At 44.9% G+C, this 18,709-nt stretch overlaps 2 protein-coding genes and 1 long non-coding RNA gene across 14 annotated transcripts in view; 1 reads left to right on the forward strand and 2 right to left on the reverse strand.

The window, feature by feature from the left end:
* Window positions 1-18,709, forward strand: part of MPHOSPH8 (M-phase phosphoprotein 8) — a 60,460-nt gene that overhangs the window by 36,769 nt on the left and 4,982 nt on the right. For both annotated transcript variants that reach the window (XM_023621330.2, NM_001171173.2), the window contains 5 exon segments: window positions 8,945-9,070; window positions 9,152-9,240; window positions 11,719-11,859; window positions 12,984-13,070; window positions 16,674-16,828. In XM_023621330.2, the coding sequence (XP_023477098.2) occupies window positions 8,945-9,070; window positions 9,152-9,240; window positions 11,719-11,859; window positions 12,984-13,070; window positions 16,674-16,828 (598 nt within the window).
* LOC138918335 (uncharacterized) lies at window positions 2,153-16,685 on the reverse strand. 2 transcript variants are annotated; one of them, XR_011427650.1, is made up of 7 exons: window positions 16,629-16,685; window positions 8,414-9,110; window positions 7,680-7,830; window positions 7,357-7,473; window positions 6,844-6,995; window positions 6,312-6,463; window positions 2,153-4,748 (listed from the first exon to the last, which is right to left on the reverse strand). It is a non-coding gene; the product is annotated as an uncharacterized lncRNA (long non-coding RNA). The 2 variants fall into 2 exon arrangements; XR_011427651.1 differs by lacking the exons at window positions 7,680-7,830; window positions 8,414-9,110; window positions 16,629-16,685 and having other exon boundaries at window positions 7,353-7,644.
* Window positions 17,954-18,709, reverse strand: part of PSPC1 (paraspeckle component 1) — a 109,793-nt gene continuing 109,037 nt past the window's right edge. For all 10 annotated transcript variants that reach the window (XR_002800950.2, XR_011427647.1, XR_011427645.1 and 7 more), the window contains one exon: window positions 17,954-18,231. The gene's annotated coding sequence lies outside the window, so the exon portion shown is untranslated. The remainder of the gene's footprint in view (window positions 18,232-18,709) is intronic.

Below are 18,709 nucleotides of genomic sequence, written 5' to 3' on the forward strand. Positions count from 1 at the left end.
GTCTTGGATCTCATGACCTCTAAAATGTGACCCCCATCACTGTCAGTTCAGCGAGGGTATCTGTCCATGCTACTCAGCTTCTCTAACCCCCTGATGGTGGCAGCCTGGTTTGTGCAGTAACGGGAGAAAGCTTGGGTTAGGCCAGACTCAATGTCCGAACAAACAAAGGCATATTTAGAGCCCTCCCTCACTCATAGGGAGGGGGCACGTATAGTCAATGTGCCAATTTCTCACCGGTTGGGAAGTCTGTTAGATGGTCTAGACTCCTTTGGTATGCCTTGGGCCTTGTTTAGAACATGCGGATATGCTGTGACTGTGTTAACCAAATCGCTGTGTCTCAACGGCATTCCAGTGTCCTTGGCAATACACCATCCCACCTGGTACTACAGTGGCCGCTCTTTCTGTGCACCCGATCTGCTGTATCTACTGAAGGGTCAGTTGCTAGAACTCATAGCCAGGCTAGGGCATCAGCTTCCTGATTGCCAGGGGTGTCAGCACCTTATGAGCTGGGACATGGCAGATAGTGAGGACTGCCTCAGGCTCTTGCAGGTGAATCCAAATCCTTCCCCATCTCCTGACCCCACAAGGGCTTATTCATGATCACCACCCCTCAGCTTCCCACTGTCCAAACCACAGGGTTAATCCCTTTAGAACCGCGAAACTGTCAGTGCAAAGGGTTATCAGCCAGGGCTCCTGAGGGATCGCCAGCCAGTCCACTCTGAGTTCAGCCCACTGGCTGCTGCACTTCATTCCTGTTTCCATCCAGGTGGTGTCATTGTTGGACTGAATAGCGACTGCAGTTCATGAGGATGGGCTGCCCCGACTAGATCCATTATGTACCAGGCGTCAGTGAGAACTGCCCCTACTCCCTCTCTGCAGGCCGCAGGGGCCGCCACAGGAATAGGGATGAGGGCATCTGGACAGGGTAGAGATGCTGGTAGCCCCCGCATTTGTAGAGACAGTGGGCTGGAGGACAGAGTGCTCCTCTGCTGCAAGTGGCATGCCATGTAGTCAAAGTTGGAGTCTGAGCCATGGCAGAGGTGGGTTAGTGGAACATATTATCAAACCACCCTTGATAGGAAGGGAAGTTCTTACCATAATATGCCATTTGTTCCTGAGAGGCTCTACCTGGAGAAGCACTGTGTACACTGCTAGAAGCTGTTACTCTGTGGGGGTTTCTGCCCTCTTCCAGAGCTGGGACCAAAATCTTAGAGGTACTGTCTCTTTTTGTTGTCTTTGCCACAGTGCCCACCCATACCTTCTGGGGTCCCAGACTCATCTAACTCCAGTGGGAGCCCTGCCTCAGAGATGCCCGGAGCTTTAATCTGCTTTACTTGGCTCTTTGCCTTCTCAAAGGCGGCTTGCTGCTCTGATGTTCTCTCCACACTTGTCCTTTCTTTACCAGGTGGTGTAAGGGATGGAGGCACTGTGCCAGGTAGGAATAAAAGTCCTCAAAACCCCCAAATCCTCAGAAAGGCTTCACTTCTTTCATGTTCTTAGGGTTGGATAGGCTTGCATCTTGTCAAACACAGCTTTTGGGTCATTGCACATCTTACGAACCAAATGACTCCCAAAAACTTTACGGTGATGTTCTATGGGTTCACTGCCCATCTTCTCTCTCACAGATGTTCCAGCAAAGTCTGCAGAGTGTCACGCAGCAGAGGCAAGTCTTCACATGTTAACATTATACCATCAGTGTAATAGGCCCATTTTACTGATGTGGGGAAGGAGAACAGGGACAGGTCTTGGGCTTCCATTCCATGACATACAGTGGGGATGTGCAGGTAACCTTGGGGAAGCACTTGAGAGTCCATTGTTGCCCCTCCCACGTGAAGATAAATAGATCTTGTGACTCAGTGGCCAGAGGTATACTGAAAAAAGCCTTTGCTAAGTCCAGTACAGCACAGCACCCTTCTCGGATTGTAGCCCAGTTATCTAACGTGTTGGCAGTGTTGGGCACAGCCACACGGCTGGGGGCCCCCACCGTGTTCAGTTCTCAGTAGTTCATAGACACCAATCATCTGTCATGAGCCTTCTGGCTTTTTTACCAGCCATACGGGGCTGTTGAAAGCACAAAGGGCAGGGCGCATAGTACCTCTGGGTGCAGTTCTTGGATAATTTCTCCTGTTTCCTTATGCTGCCAGGCAATTTATTTTTTTTTATTTTTATTTTTTTTCCTTTTTCTCCCCAAAGCCCCCCAGTACATAGTTGTATATTATTCGTTGTGGGTCCTTCTAGTGGCCTGTGGGACGCTGCCTCACCGTGGTTTAGATGAGCAGTGCCATGTCTGCACCCAGGATTCGAACCAACGAAACACTGGGCCGCCTGCAGCAGAGCGCGTGAACTTAACCACTCGGCCACGGGGCCAGCCCCCAGGCAATTTATATTGTTGACAGTTATCACTCTTTGCAGGGTCTAGAGACTTACTGGTTCCCAGTTGGGGTTTCCCCTCAGTACTGGTTTAGTTACTCTACCCTGGAGGCAGAATTCAGTGATAGAAGTTTGCAGAGTTTGACCTTACAGGTTATCATTGTCCAGTACGTTCTTTGGTATTGGAGAGAGAAAAACCTTGTGTTCTTGTGGGGGAAAATGCCCAATTTGCTGTGTCAAAGGGACCTTCCTGACCATAACCGTTTGCCTCCCATACCCATCGGTGGCACGGAGGGGCCAGAACACTTCTGAGGGTGACCATGGATTGGAGTACATTCTGCTCCAGTGTCTACCAGAGCCATCACCTCTTGTTTATTTCTGGGTGACAGTGAGTAGTGAGCTCAACACGAGGCCTCCAGTTACCCGCAACAGCCCTCACCTGAAGGCGATCTTAGCCTGCATCCTATACCTGGGGTGTGGGAGGCACGCACCCTGAACAGGACTGTACCTGTGAGGCCTCCGCTTGAGCAGGCGGAGCATCGGGCATGGTGGGGCAGGTGGGGCAGGTCTAAACTGTTGTTCAGATTGTAAGGCTTTCCACAGGCTGACCAACAACACAGCATTGGGTTGTCCATCTGTCTGTTCAGGTTGCTTTTACTGGATGCTTTATAACTGACTGCGATCGACCTTTGGCTTTTTGAGCTCCCTCTCTGTCTCAGGTATTTCCCACAGCCGAGGATTTGTCAGTTTCTCTCAGATCAGCAATGGATTGCCCAACATCATAAACATCTTATCCAGCTGGGCTCACCATGGATATCAGTGTCCCATACCAGGTGCTTGGGGTGGACTGGAGTGTCGGCTTTCATTCCTACAGTGAATTTGACCTGATCAGGGCCTTCAAAGACAGGGAGTAGATGGCCTGTCTCATTCCCAGCTCCCTAAGGATTTCTTGTACCTCCTGCATAGGTTTCCAGGTGCCCAGGGCATCCCCCTCAGTGGGCCACGCCTCCCTGCAGGCAGGAATAATCCAGTCTGTAAGGGAGTGAGTGCCTTGAACTGCACACCATGCAGGCACTGCTGGTGGGCGGGCTGTGGGGATGTTGCTCCTCTTCTCTGCCTCCTGCCGGGTCAGGGAAGTACCATCACCTCCCCCCGTCTCCCATGGCTATACCAACCGTGCCTGGATACTTGCCCTGGCCTTTTGCTGGAACTTGGCAGCTATATCAGTAAGCTCAGCCGGCGTGTATTCTCTCATCATGAAAGTTTCCTGCACTGGGGGCTGCCCTGATGCCTGGGGTTGTTGTTGCTGTGCTTTGTTCTCCTTTGTATTAGGGGTTGGAGGGCATGGGGTGTTTCTTCCGTTGCACTGTCAGTCACCACAACATCCTCCTCACTCATCACTTTCCCAGCGATTCTGCCTCTTAGTATCTCAGTCGGCTTTGTCACAAGCACTTGGACCTTAATCTAAGGCAGCTTGCATCCTCCCAGCTTTGCACAATGGCACACTGAGGTCTCCGACTTACCCTGCTCTCTCACTTTGTCTGCCAGCCCCAGTGCTAGCAGCGTAGTGGATACCGTACATCTTTCTCTATCCTCAGCTGTTCTTCCAACTTTGTACGAGCTTCAGATGCCAGTTGGGCATCGGTGGCCGCTGAACTGCCCACAGTAGAGGCCAGCCTTCTGTAGCTGCCATTCCTTTCTCTTTTTTGTTGCAGTGTGCCATCCACAGTTTCTTAAGCAAAGGCATTAAAACAGCCAGCATTTTCGGAGTGTCTCTGTAGTCAGGTGGCGCTCCACAAGCATCTGACATACAGTCTACCCCTCCCCACAGAGAGGTCAATAGTCAACACGAGATTTCCCCCCCAGATGCCTCTTTCCCAAGACCCATCTCTTCAGTCTCCTGGCCAGCTCGCCACTTGTTGAGTCCCAACCACGGGCGTTGCCCAGGTGAAACCTGAAACTGGCCCCCGGACACAGAGGGCAGGGAGAGCCTGACGAAAGAGGCAGGCCACTCCAGATGGGGGGTGGCAGGTTTAATCAGCAAGGGAACTTACATAGGAGGCTTGTCTTGGGCAGTGCCGGACGAGTAGATCCCCACACCCACCCACCCGAATGCCTGAATGTAGTTCAGTCACGAATCAGTCCAGATGGTCTCAGCAACACCTTACGCTCTCAAGGCTGTGTCCTTGAAGTGGTTTCTACCATGGAAACGTTGAGCAGAACATGCATTCCAAGGATAGGGCAGGGGCCTCCCGTTGCCCAGGTCCAGCTCTGGGGAAGCCAGCAGTCTCATGCTCTCAGTCAGTGACCTCCTCCAACAATAGAGAGCATCATTAAGGCCAGAAGTTGCTTCACTGAAAAGACTAATAGACAGTCCTCTAAGGAAAAAAAGAATGAAGGCTTAAAGAATATTTCCAATGAAAAAAGAGACATGATTGTAGATTGTGTCCAGATTAAAAAGATAAAAGAATTCTATGAGTGATTTCTTACCAGTCGATGTGAAAAAACGCATTGAAGTGGGAAAATTCCTGGAAAAATACAGTTTAACAAAACTGACCCAAGAAGAAATACAAAAATTGAATAGTCTTATACTATTAAAAAATATGAAATAGCAATTTAAAATAGCCTTACAGATTGTAACACCAGGCACAGATGGTTTCATATGTAAGAACTTTCTTCCTTAAAAACAGACAAAGAATGCTAAGTCGTTCTGTGAGCCCTTTATAGCTTCAGTACCAAAACCAGACAAAAACTATGTAAGAAAGGAAGATGACAGGCCAAGCTCACTCGAACTCAGATGTAAAAATCCCAAACAGAACATTAGCAAATTAAATGTAGCCATGAGTAAAAACATAACCTCTTAGATCACGCTGGATGTTCCTTAGGAATTAAGTGATTTAATAGCATTCTTGATTTTTAAAAAACAAAACCTAGCAAAAAAGGGGGAGCTTTCTCAGTCAATAAAGAGCATTAAACCTTCAGCAAACATATTTTCTAATGGTGAAACATTGGGAACATTTCTTTTAAATCAGAAACAATGCAAAGGTGCAGTCTATCACCACTTTTGTTCAGTGTTATATTAAGGTCTACCCAGCACAGTAAGACACTAAAAAATGAAAAGACCTAAGCATTGGAAAAGAAGCCACCTCCCCACCCGCCCCGCCCATAAACACACAAAAAACAGCTGTCCATTATAAGATGGCATAATACATGTAGCAAACTTGAAAGAATCTACAAATAAATTATTAGAAATATTCTAAGAGTTTAGCAAGGTGGATATAAGACCAGTGTACAAAAATTAACTATATTTCTATATATATATTTCTATATAATGTACATTTCTATATACATTTCTACATACATAGTAAATTAATTTTAAGAAGATAATTTTCAACAGCAACACTTTTTAAAAGATTGCTAAGGATGTATTTCAAAAAGATATGTAAGAGCTGTATGGAGAAAATTATAAAAGTTTCTTGCAAGTTATTAAAATTTATGTATACCATTTTTATTAATAGAAAATACAGTTTTATAAATTTGTCATTCTCTTCACATTGGTCTGTAGTGTCACTGTGGTTCCAGTCAAAATCTCAGCATAATTTTCTGTGGAATTTACAAATACTGATTCTAAGATTTATGTGAAAGACTAAAGAAGCCAGATCTGGTTATCCCAGCTGTAATCAGAACCTACTCGGGGCATGCACAGCTTAAGGAAATTCCATCAATGAAGGACCAACCGCATATACGACGGCAGTCCCATGAGATTAGTACCATATAGTCTGGTGTGTGATGTAGGCTGTACCACCTAGGTTTGTGTAGGTGCAGTCTACAATGTTCACACCACAAGGAAATCACCTAATGATGCGTCTCTCAGAATGTGTCCCCGTTGTTAAGCGGCGCTTTACTTTATATAAAATTATAGCAGTAGATAGAGTATTTACCTGGCACAGAGAAGGTAGCTGAGCTACTCAACAGAGCAGAGACCTCATAATCAGACTCTCTCAGATCTAAAAACTGGGTAGATGACAAGTGGCAACACAGATCCATGGGGAGGATGAACTCTTCGTAGATGGTGTGAGGATAATTGATTATCCTGTGGAAGAAACACGGTACATGAAGATCAAACTCTCATGGATTAAGGCCTTAAATATAAAGAGGACAGTTAGATGTTAGGTATTTAGAGGATAAAGAATCATGTCTATCCAACCTTAGAAGTAGGAAAGGACTTCTTAAACAAGACACAAAAAAATACCAAAAAGAAAAGAGTAATAAAATTGACTACAAAAGTTAGTTCCATTCATCAAAGTTACTATGAAAAGGGGCAGAAAGACAAAGGATTAGTATCCAAAATATATAAAGAATAATGCAGTATGATACTGTGTTAGTCAAAGTTCTCCAGAGAAGCAGAACCAATAGGATATATTGAGAGAGAGAGAGAGAGAAAAGGAGATTTATTATGAGGAATTGGCTTACGTAATTATGGAGGGTTAGCAGACTCCCACAGTCTGCCATGTGCAAGCTGGAGACCCAGGAAAGCTGGTGGTGTCTGAGTCCAGAGGCCTGAGAACCGTGGAGCCGATGGTGTAAGCCCTGGAGTTGAAGGCCCAAGAACCAGGAACTCCAATCTGAGGGCAGAAAAAGAGGGATGTCCCAGCTCAAGAGGAGAGAAATCTCCCTTCCTCGGCCACGCCAGGGATTCAGTGATGTTGGGCCACCCTGATGAGGAGGGATCTTTAACTCAGCCTACTGACTCAGATGCTAACCTCTTCCAGACACACCCAGAAACCATGTTTCACCAGCTGTCCAGGCTTCCCCAGTCAAGCTGACACACAGAACTAACCATCACAGAAAGCAATTTTTATGAAACTAAGAAGTTACCAAAACTAACTGCAGATTTTTTTCGGATACATGTATTTATAACCATACTACTTTTAAAAAAGAATGAAAGGGAATGACAGACCAGAATCCCAGATGTACAAGACCTGCCTCTGCGGTCGGTGTCGTGGGGTAGAAGGGAGCACGCGTGGCCTAGAGTGGTTCTGTGTTCAGGGCAGTGCCGCATTCACAGAGTTCACCTCGTTACCTACGATCTTTCCTTTACATCTAGTTTTTTATTAAAAATAAAGAGAAAAAGTTAAAACCACCAGATGCTGAGTTAAGATCCAAGATGCAGTCCTTGGTAGGAATGAAGAGAGGAGTTTGAGCCAGTTGGCTTCATTAGAGACAGAAAGCTGAGCTGCAGCATAACCCTTTCTGACCCTGTAGCTCCGTGCCAGTCCTGAAAATCAGATGCTGTTGTCTCAGCTTACCTGAACGCTCATCTCTCTTGCTCCCAGACCTTTCTGTGTGCCCTGTTGTGGCGCTGCAGTGGGGGAGGTCCACCTGTGCTTTCAGATACGTCTCATTGCAGCTGTGGCTCTTGGCTTCCTGGTGTGTGTGTCTGAGCCTCACTTTCCTCATCTGTAACATGTATCCCTTTACAGGTTATTGTGTATTAAATCAAATTAATTCAGTGTATTAATTCGTTTAAATAAGTTCACACTCCTTAATGAATGTTAGCTGCTTTCATTGTTAACACTACTGTCATTATTCAGAAAGTGGGGTGCAGCAAGTTTATGCCTTAGACAAAGCCATCCAGGTAACATGGAGCTGGGATTCAGATCCAGGATGGGTAGCTGCAAAGGCAGTGCTGTCTCTGATGGAGTGCTCTTGGAGGCAGCACAGGAAGTGTTTGGGTTCAGAGCTCTGGGACAAGTTCCTGCATTTATTCTCGTCTCTTTTACAAACTTCATTTCTATGGCAAGGTTAACTGCATAACATCTGTGTAGTTTGAGGAATTGATTTTAGGTGAAAATCCTTTCACTCTTACCATCAAATATTTGTGCTTTTCAACTTTTTAAAATAGTACAGTCATTTTGAGTTCCTCTCCAATGAGTTATGCTCACATCTCATTGATTGCACTGCCAGTAGGGGACGACCATGTCCGTCCAAAGTGTTAATGAGCCTGTGGATCAGACAAATGAGGGGAGCAGCTTGCACTTGCCTCGTGGTGTGATGGGCAGTAGAGAGCCGTGGGAGCACGGCGGGGTACTCAGCAGAGAGGGGTTCCAGGAGGAGAAGCTGGAGCTGAGTCTGGAAGGATCAGTAAGCAATGACTTATTTACATACAGGTCTGGTTTACACATTTAGAGTGACTTTACCTACATAAATGATTGAAAGCAATGTCTGTCCAAGAAGAATGGCCAAAGAAGGAAATGGTAGAGTCCTCTTCCTGAATCCCTGTGATTTCTCTCTTCCTCTGAGCTGCTTAATCCTGTGCTTAAAATTCATATTTCACTGTTTGAGTTAATAAGTTACCTGTTTATCTTTATGCCTTTGAAGCACCATGACATCTAAATGTGGATGTTCATATTGCTTGCTGAAGAAAATCAGAAATTTAAAGACTGAGTTACATAATGATATATGTAAGAGCATATATAAAGCTTTGGTTTTGACGCCACAGATTTAATAAAACCGCATTGTATTTTTTTATTATCCAGAAAAATGTACTTACTAAGGTTCTTGTGTGTTCCAGATGGCAAACAACAGATCTTGAGTTTGGGCATGGACTTACAGCTAGAATGGATGACGTTAGAAGACTTCCAGAAGCATCTTGATGGGGAAGATGAGAATTTTCCTTCAGCGGATGCAATTCCAAGTAGTGCGTAGTTTTGGAATTATAGGGATCCTTTTCATGAAATCTAGATAGATAAAACCTAATTTATCATTTCTTTCTTTTTAGATTTATTGAGGGATGCTGTGAAAAATGGGGATTATATTACTGTAAAGGTTGCACTTAATTCAAATGAAGAGTATAACCTGGACCAAGAGGTAATATGTCTTTGTAAACTCCCGTGAAAGTAAGATGGAAAGTCACTCTTAAAAGAATTCAGTTTTATTTTTTACTTCTGTTTTTAATTATAAAAGTAATGCATGTTCACTTTATAAAGTTCGAACATTGTAGAAATAGATAATGTAGAAAATGATAGTCCCTGTCATTCCAGCCTCTGAAATAACCATTTGGTTCCGCTGTCCTCTGAGTGTCTGTGTGTCACCTCCGCAGCCTGGAGGAGTGTGAGTGACTCCTTGTCTTTGTGTTGTCCCTCAGGTTTGATCGCAACTGCCTGTCTTTCAGTTGCTGCTGGGTTTTTCGTACTGATTTATTAGGGTTTATACTTGAAGGCATATTAACCCTTTCTTCCTAGTTTTTAGGCTTTGGTTTTTGGGTCTTTTATGGCTTAGAGAGTTTTTATTTTTAGGTAGTCACGTCTGTTGATCTTTTCCTTTTTGACTTTTGAGTGCTTTGTCTTAGAAAAGATTTTTATATTTTCTTCTTTAGTATTCTTGGTTTAATTGTGGATTTTCTAGGTTTAATCTTTTGAGATTGCAGTTCAAAACAGTTATTGGGGGGCCAGCCCCGTGCCCAAGTGGTTAAGTTCGCGCGCTCCGCTTCAGTGGCCCAGGGTTTCGCTGGTTCAGATCCTGCGCACGGACATGGCACTGCTCATCAGGCCATGCTGGGGCGGCATCCCACATGCCACAACTAGAGGGACCCACAACTGAAATATACCACTATGTACTGGGGAGATTTGGGGAGAAAAAGCAGGAAAAAAAACCAGTTATTGGGATTTTGATTGAAATTGCATGATACATATAGACTAAATTTGGCTGAGAATTGGCATGTTTACGTTTTGAGTCTTCCATCTAGGAACATAACTACCTTTATTCAGCTCTTCATTTTTTCCCTTAAGCAAAGTTTTATGAGTTTTTTCCTTCATATAGTTCTTGTACATTTATTTTAGATTATATTCCTACATACTTTATTAGTTATTTTACTATGATCATTAGGATCTTTTCCCCCACATTTTGTTTTCTAACTGGTTATTACATTAATGATAAAGCTATTGATTTCTCTGTGTATGTTTGTGTGTGTTGTCTTTAGTCACTTTATGAGATTCTCTTACTCTGATAATTTTTAAATTTTTTTTCCTGTTTTTTTCTTTATCTCCCCAAATCCCCCTAGTACATAGTTGTATATTTTAGTTGCGGGTCCTTCTAGTTGTGGCATGTGGGACACCACCTCAGCATGGCCTGATGAGGGGGTGCCATGTCTGCGCCCAGGATCCGAACCAGAGAAACCCTGGCCTGCCGAAGTGAGCGCACAAACTTAACCACTCGGCCACAGGACCAGCCCCCCAATAACTGTTTTGAACTGTAATCTCAAAAGATTAAACCCAGAAAATCCACAATTAAATCAAGAAAACCTTGGATTTTCTGGGTAGAGAATTTGATCATCTGCTAAAAAATAACTTGTTTCCCTTTTTTCCAATAACGTTTCTTTTCTGGTCTTGTGAAAATGTTGACATTTTGAATAATAGTGGTGACAGAGACAGTTCTTTCTCTGATGTGGGTGTGGATTTCCCCTCAGGTGATACCCCCAGGGATAATTTTCTTACATTTGTGCTCCCTCAGTTTGCTCATACAGGCAAGTTGTGTAAACTTTCAGATTAGAGCCAAATTAACTCCTATTGTATTAGAATTTGGTTTTATCAAATGCTATTTAATAAATCGTTTTGTTCCCCATATGGTGTTTCAACTAGTGATTGGAAATATTTAACTGATAATTACCTTTTTATTTTTTGTCAGCTTTATGTAATTTTATCTGTATTCAAAGCACATTTCTTTAATTTCTCTGTCTTGTCCTGGCCTCTTAGAAACTAATCATATCAGTGTCCTGTGTCCTACTTCTGAGTGTTCTTCTTTATCCTTAGAGCAGTCACTCTCTCACTTCCCAACAATACATTTATGTGGCGGACATTTGTCTCATCCAGAGAGCGTTCATTTTAGCTTGTCATCAGTAGAATGGGCTATGTTACTTCCACTGGTCATTTCTCGCCTTATATCTTTGAGCCAACTAAATGAATGTAATGAAGGTGTGAGTTTCACCTGTTTTACCTAGAACACAGGAGACTTTGGACCTGAAAAGTGAGATAGATAAATAACTACCTTTGCCTTTTGTATAGCATCAAGATTCACTGTTCATTTTCTGTCATGCAAAGTGGTGATGTGCCTTTAGAACTTAATACAAAGAAGTTGTAAGATTTTATGGTAACATTTATATATGAAAAAACTTCTAGAAGTTCTTAGTTTCTGATTGTTTACTAGGATATTTTAGTGAAAAACCTAAGTAGGTGGTAAATCAATGCAGTTTAGTGATTTCACATTGAAACATCCTAAGTGAGAAGATTTAGTTTGAAAATTTTTCTGAGTAAACATTGACATGTTTTTTCTTAAACAAAACCAATAAAGGATTCGAGCGGGATGACCCTGGTGATGCTTGCCGCAGCGGGCGGGCAAGATGACCTCCTGAGGCTCCTCATCAGAAAAGGAGCCAAAGTGAATGGGAGGCAGAAGAACGGAACCACTGCCCTCATCCACGCAGCGGAGAAGGTTGGTCACTGAAGATACGCCTTTCATCGTCCTGTGAGGATTCCTGCCCATGAACTAAGATGGAGTCTGTTTCTGTAGTGAAATAGAATGGTCATGTAGTCACCTAACTTCAGAATTTCATACTTCAGTTCATCTGTGGCTTGTCATGAACAGATTTTTTTTAACCAGTAGTAGTACTTTGTAATAGAATTTTCAAAATGTGATTTATCTAGTTGGAAGTGATTTGTTGAAAAAAGACCTCTGAGGGGCTGGCCCCGTGGCCGAGTGGTTAAGTTCACGCGCTCTGCTGCGGGCGGCCCAGTGTTTCGTTGGTTTGAATCCTGGGTGCAGACATGGCACCACTCATCAAACCATGCTGAGGCAGCGTCCCACGTGCCACAACTAGAAGGACCCACAATGAAGAATATACCACTATGTACCAGGGGGCTTTGGGGAGAAAAAGGAAAAAAATAAAATCTTTAAAAAAAAAAGAAAAAAGACCTCTGATTAAGGTGCTAATATTGATTTCAATCTTAGATCTTTTAAAAATCTTTTATAATTGAAATTAAGTGATCCTCTTGGTTAATAATTTAATTAAAATGTTCCCATATATTGTCTTTTTAAAGGGTTGATATGCAGAGGTTCTTAATGTTGAAACCAGGGGTTAAACTTCAGACTGAGGTTGCTGGCACAATGGTCTGTGGCTGTGCACGGGCACGTGAGCAGTGGGGCCTTCGGCTCCTGCGGGACCCTGCACATGAAGAACCGGGAATACTGTGTTCACCAGCCTGCTTGGAATAGAATCTGAGTATTTTTCTGGTGGCTAAAAATTTCAGAACATCTGGGGCTGGCGCCGTGGCCCAGTGGTTAAGTTTACGTGCTCCACTTCTGCGGCCCAGGGTTTCACCAGTTCGGATCCTGGGCGCAGACATGGCACCACTCATCAGGCCACGTTGAGGTGGCGTCCCACATGCCACAACTAGAAGAACCCACAACTGAAAATACACAACTATGTACCTGGGGGCTTTGGGAGAAAAAGGAAAAATAAAATGTTAAAAAAGAAAAAAATTTCAAAACATCTAAAAATATTTGTTTAAGAATTTGGGGAATTAAATTTGTTTTTGTTTTTTTTTTTCCTTTAATAGAACTTTTTAACTACAGTGGCTATTCTTTTGGAAGCAGGAGCATTTGTAAATGTGCAGCAGAGCAATGGCGAGACCGCACTAATGAAGGTAAATGCCTCACATGGGTCGCTCGGTCCTCAGTCTCTCCACCACTGGACTGTGCTGGGGGCTGGGAGTGGGATGGGGAGCAGAACAGTCTCTGGACTCAAGAAGGTCACAGAGCAGGAGGACAAGGAGACCAGAAGCAGTTAAAACTCGGTGTCACCAGTAATGTGATAGCTGTGAGATTACATGGAAGTCTGTACCGAGCTCAGTCTTGTGTGGATTCAGGACAAGCCTTAGGGTGGGTGTGGTGGGTGGCTAAGCTGTGTCCTGAACACGAAGCACAGGTTAGCAGGGATGGGCTGGTTTTGCATTTGGCTCTTCTGGGCCCAGCCTGGTCCAGCCTCTTCTTGGGCCAGTTCTGAATTCCTGGTCCATGGTGCTGTGAGGACAGAGCAGGTCCTGACACCGAGCTGTGGGTGGCTTGGTTCAGTTCCCATGTGGAGGCTCTGTCTTACTCCCTCCCCGAGATGCAGCTTTGTGTAAGCCATTGACTCAAGTCACTGTTGGTCTGAAGTCCTTGTTTTCAACCTTCTTTTGTGAGTCAGGAAGGGAGCATGGTCCAGCCCCGAGTGAGCAGTGGGCCTGGCCCTGAGTCTCATCTGGAGTCTCTGTTAGTTCTAAAAGGCCTAGATCACCTGCGCCCTTGGCCTTCGTCCACACACGAGGTTTAAACCTTGCTCACTGCTTGTGTTTCTGTTTCATTTTGGTTCATGGAAATGTTTCTTTTATTTAGGAGCCCTACTTTGGAATTTCAGTTTTCTTGTATGTGTTTCTATTATTACCATATGCTTAGAGCAAAGGTGCCACCTCAAAGCATGAATTTGAACTTTTTCTTATTGAGAAATCAGCAGGTGTATCCTAAACAGCAGATCGTCTGGAGCATGAATGTCGTGTGTGTGGGGAGTGAGCACGAAAACTGTCGACATCCGTGCTAAGGCATTAGTCATTTCTCCTGAGAGCAGTTGGGAGCCATTACAAGGTTCAAGCTGTTTCTCAGACATAATCAGAAGAAAGGCTGGGCCTGGCTGTGGTTGGTTGTTTTTAATGCCCCTAGGACAGTATGGGAATATGGATTGGTTAGAAAGACATGCAGTTTGCAGACTCGTAGGGTGATTCTTAAAATTAAGTAAAATAATAGTCTGTAGCTAGGTAGTGACAGCAGAGATAGAAGTAGGTAGGCTGACCAGTTTTTTAAGGAGGTACAATTCACAGGACGTGGTAATCTTGTTTCCTAAGTTAGCAAACACAGGAGCACAGGTATGGATGGGGAGACGGGCACTCAGCTTTGTACCTGTTGCGTTTGAGCTAGGAATGCTCAGGTGTTTCCCGTGAGAGCTGTAGCTCAGGTGTGGGCTGGGGCATCAGGTTTGCAGTCATCAGTAAGCGACAGTGATTATAGCCATGGGCTGAGGATGGGGTCACTCACTGAGAGCTGGAAAGGTAAGAAAGGCCAGGGATGGCAGGAGGCTGCACAGGAAGGACAGAGAAGTAGGAGAAAGATGAGGAGAGGCGTCACGAGCGCCAAGAGAAGGCAGTGTTCAGGCAAGAGCTGGCTGGCAGTGTCCACTGGGGCACATCATCAGAACCTCAGAGGCCGAGCTGAGAAGTGCCATTAGCCTGCACTTTGGCCGGGGTCGGTGCCCTGTCGGAGGAGTTGTGTGTGGTCTCAGGGTGAGGTTGCCGGGAGTGCAGAGGTGTGGGTGGGTGTGGTGGGTACGCAGGAGCCTGTCTGAGGAGGAGAGGGCAGTGCCCGCAGGGAGGGTGGGTCGAGGGACAGTTTGTGCTGCTCCCCAGAGGAGAGCTTAAAGCGTCTCTCAGTACTGTCTCAGTTAGGCTGCCAGTATCTACGCTTAGTGTCTTTTACTTACTTAGGTACTTGTTCCTGAAAAAACAGTATTTTAATTGCTTTAAGGATTTAGTCTATTAAGTTTTATTGAATTTTAGAATTAGAAGAAATAAACATGGGGAAAGACTTTCAGAAATTGAAATAAAAACCTTTTCATCTCAGGAAATAATGTATAAAATTGGTCATTTCCCAGAGTGGGAGAGTGCAGAGAAACCGCGTTCTCGCCCACTGGTGGGGGTGTAGTTGGTCCCAGCAGGGCTTCTCAGCTTCCCAGTGTGGACCGTGTTGTCAGGTCGTTCTTTGCCGTGGGGCTGTCCTGTGCACTGCAGGATCTTTGAAGCGCCCCTGCCCTCTACGCTAGATGCCAGTAGCACTCACTCCCAGTTGTGACGCCAGAAATGTCTCCAGACGTTACCTGACCTTCCCTGGCGGGCAGACTCACCCCTGCTGAGAACCACGGAGTTACGGCTTTGTGAAGGGCAGTGTGTCAGCTCCCCGGAGAGCTGCGTGCCCTCTGATCCGGCGGCTGCCCAACCTAGGTAGCCGTTCTGTAGAAATGCTGGCCCTGAGTGGACAGCAGACCAGCTGGCCTGGGCTGAGGCTCCCACTGTGTTCTTGGAGGAAAGCTCACTGGCCTGGCCCTGGTCCTTTACGATACAGCAAAACTCAGAATTAAGGGGCTTAGCTGAAGGCACTGACAGAGACAGGAAGAGAACCCTGGATGTAGGTCTTTGTACTCCAGAAATGGTCTTTAAACTGTCACAGCTCCATTTTAGATTTGCTGAATTCACCTTTGTGTCTGTGCTTAGTCAGTGTCCTTTAAGGCAGCCGCTAGGGAAGTTCTGAAGTTACTTTGTGGCATTAAGAGATGCGGTAGAGATTCCCAGTGCAGACAGTCCCTAACTGAGGATGGTTTCACTTAACAATTTTTCAACTTAACGATGGTGCGAGAGTGATATGCGTTCGGTAGAAACTGAACTTTGAATTTTGAATTTTGCTCTCTTTCCTGGGCCAGGAACATGCCGTCTCCCGTGATGCCGGGCAGTGGCAGCCACGGCTCCCAGTGAGCCCCGTGATCATGAGGGTAAAGCACCGATCCACTTAGAACCATTCTGCTTTCCACTTTCAGTACAGTGTTCAATAATTACATGAGAGATTCAACGCTTTCTTATAAAATAAGCTTTGTGCTAGGTGATTTTGCCCAACTGTAGTGGAATGCAAGAAGTGTTCTGAGCATGTTTAGGTGAGGCTCAGCTGTGATGTTTGGTAGGTGAGGTGTATTAAATGCCTTTTTGACTTACAATATTTTCAACTTACTGTGGGTTTATCGGGGAGTAACCCCATCGTAAGTTGAGGAAGATCAGTATTAACTTCTCTAAGAGTGAGGGGCAAGCTCTCTGTTCTGGGTACCTCTGCTAAGATTCTGGGTCATAGGACATGGGACGTGGCTGAACACAGTGCACGATAGAGCTTAGAAAGGCCTAGGGTTTCTTCTATCTTGAAACAGAAGCATCTTTTTCAAAGTTGCCCGTTTCCCAAGGAATGAATGTGGCACACAAATTTCTGTGCTGTTGAGTGAGTAAAAGGAGCCTCCCACGCTCGTTTATGTGACAGTTTCTGACACTCAGGAGCACGACCCAGGTTTTCTCCCCTCTCTCCATGAAGAACTCCAGGCTCATGTGTGGCAAAAAGGGCAAACACTGACTGGTAGTTACCTTATTTTAGGTGTCAGTAATTATTTCTCCTCCTTCCTCACATAGGCCTGTAAAAGAGGAAATTCAGACATCGTACGACTTGTGATTGAATGTGGAGCTGACTGCAATATTTTGTCCAAGCACCAAAATAGTGCGCTGCATTTTGCAAAGCAGTGTAACAACGTATTGGTGTACGACTTGCTGAAGAATCATTTAGAGACGTAAGTGTGAAGTGAATGTGTCACAGTCAAGTCACAAAGTCTCCTATCTCTTTGGACACATCATAACTGGAGTGGCCTGTGTAGAGCTGCTCAAAAAAGATTGTCAAGTACAAGTCCTGACGGGTTTTTGCTCTCAAAACATCATGAATTTAATAAGTGGTATATGGATTATTTTTAAGAAACTTTCACACGTACCACTGTCCTATCCAGGAGTGTCTCCTTAAAATCACAGTTATGCCCTCAATTTGGCTCACGCACACTTTCTTAAAACCTTTAGTTCAGTCTTTTTTTCTTTTTTTAAATAGACGTAATTTTTTAGACCAGTTTTAGCTTTACAGTGAAACTGAGCAGAAAGTACAGAGTTCTCGGGGCTGGCCCTGTGGCCGAGTGGTTAAGTTCGCGCGCTCCGCTGCAGGCGGCCCAGTGTTTCGTTGGTTTGAACCCTGGGCGCAGACATGGCACTGCTCATCAAACAATGCTGAGGCAGCGTCCCACATGCCACAACTAGAAGGACCCACAATGAAGAATATAATACAACTATATACTGTGGGGCTTTGGGGAGAAAAAGGAAAAAATAAAATCTTTAAAAAAAAGAAAGGAAAGTACAGAGAGTTCTCATATACCCCCTGCTGCCACACATGCACAGCCTCCCCGTCATCAGCTTCCCGCCAGAGCGGAGCCTTGTAGTAACCCGGGAACCTACAGTAACCCATCATTAGTACCCGGGGTCCAGGCTTTACAGTGGGGTTCACCTTGATGTTGTACATTCTAGGGGTCTTGACAAATGTGTAATGACACGAATCCACCATTACAGTGTCGCACAGAGTAGTTTTACTGCCCTAAAAATCCCCTGTGCTGCTCCTGTTTATCCCTCCTGTGCCCCCGAAACCCTGGCAACCACCCATCTTTTCCTGCCTCCATAGTTCTGCCTTTTCTACAAGGTCCTGCAGTTGCCATACAGCGTGTGGCCTCTTCCTACAGACGGGCTACTTTTACTAGTGACACACATTGAAGGTTCCTCCGTATCTTTCCATGGCTTGATGGCTCTTCTCTTTTCAGCACTGAGTGATAATTCCATAGTCTGGATGTATTACAGTTTATCCATTCAAGTTATTCCTTTTCAAATGAATTCCAGATCATCTCATTTTATTAGAAGTTCATACAAATAGTTTTCTTCTTTTTATCACTTAGGAATTATTTTGGCAACACATAACAGAAACTTCACAAACAGTAGCTAACACAAATAAGGTGTTTACTGTTGTAACAGGGAGTCCAGGGGTGGGCAGCCTTGGGCAGGAACAGCCACTCTTCCCGTCTCTTCCTCATCTCTCATACTTAGGATATGACTTGGATCTTCATGCCCGCAAGATGGTTACTCCAATGCCAGGTGTAGGATCTATATTCTAAACAGAAGGAAAGGTAAATTTCAGACGAGACAAAAAGGCAAAGGTCAAAGGGCATGTGCTCTGGTGAGTCTGCGCACTTTGACAGCCTTTGCTGGGAGCCTCATCCAACCGGTAGTTTGAGTGAGTCTGCGACCAGCCTTCATGGCTGCAAGGAATCCTGGGATGTGAACTCTTTCTGTCTCTTCACCTGGGTAAGAGTCACAGATGGCCAGCAAGTTGGGCAACCTGGCTTCCTGGTTTGCCGGAGCCCGAGGGGTTCCTGGGATGCTGGACTTTGTTTTGAAACTGTGATGAGTTTCCTGGGACTTTGGGCTTACACTCCTAAAATCAGAATATCCCAGGCAAACCAGTGTAGAGCTGGTTACCTTCCCAGCAAGAGAGCTTAAAAATATTTTCTCAGTCAGCACTAATAATTTTGACTGCTTTCTAAACAAAGTACTGTAACAAGACTTTTGTATGTGTGGCAGTTCTTCAA

Source organism: Equus caballus, chromosome 17 (genome assembly GCF_041296265.1).
Source record: "Equus caballus isolate H_3958 breed thoroughbred chromosome 17, TB-T2T, whole genome shotgun sequence".
Lineage (NCBI taxonomy): Eukaryota > Metazoa > Chordata > Mammalia > Perissodactyla > Equidae > Equus > Equus caballus.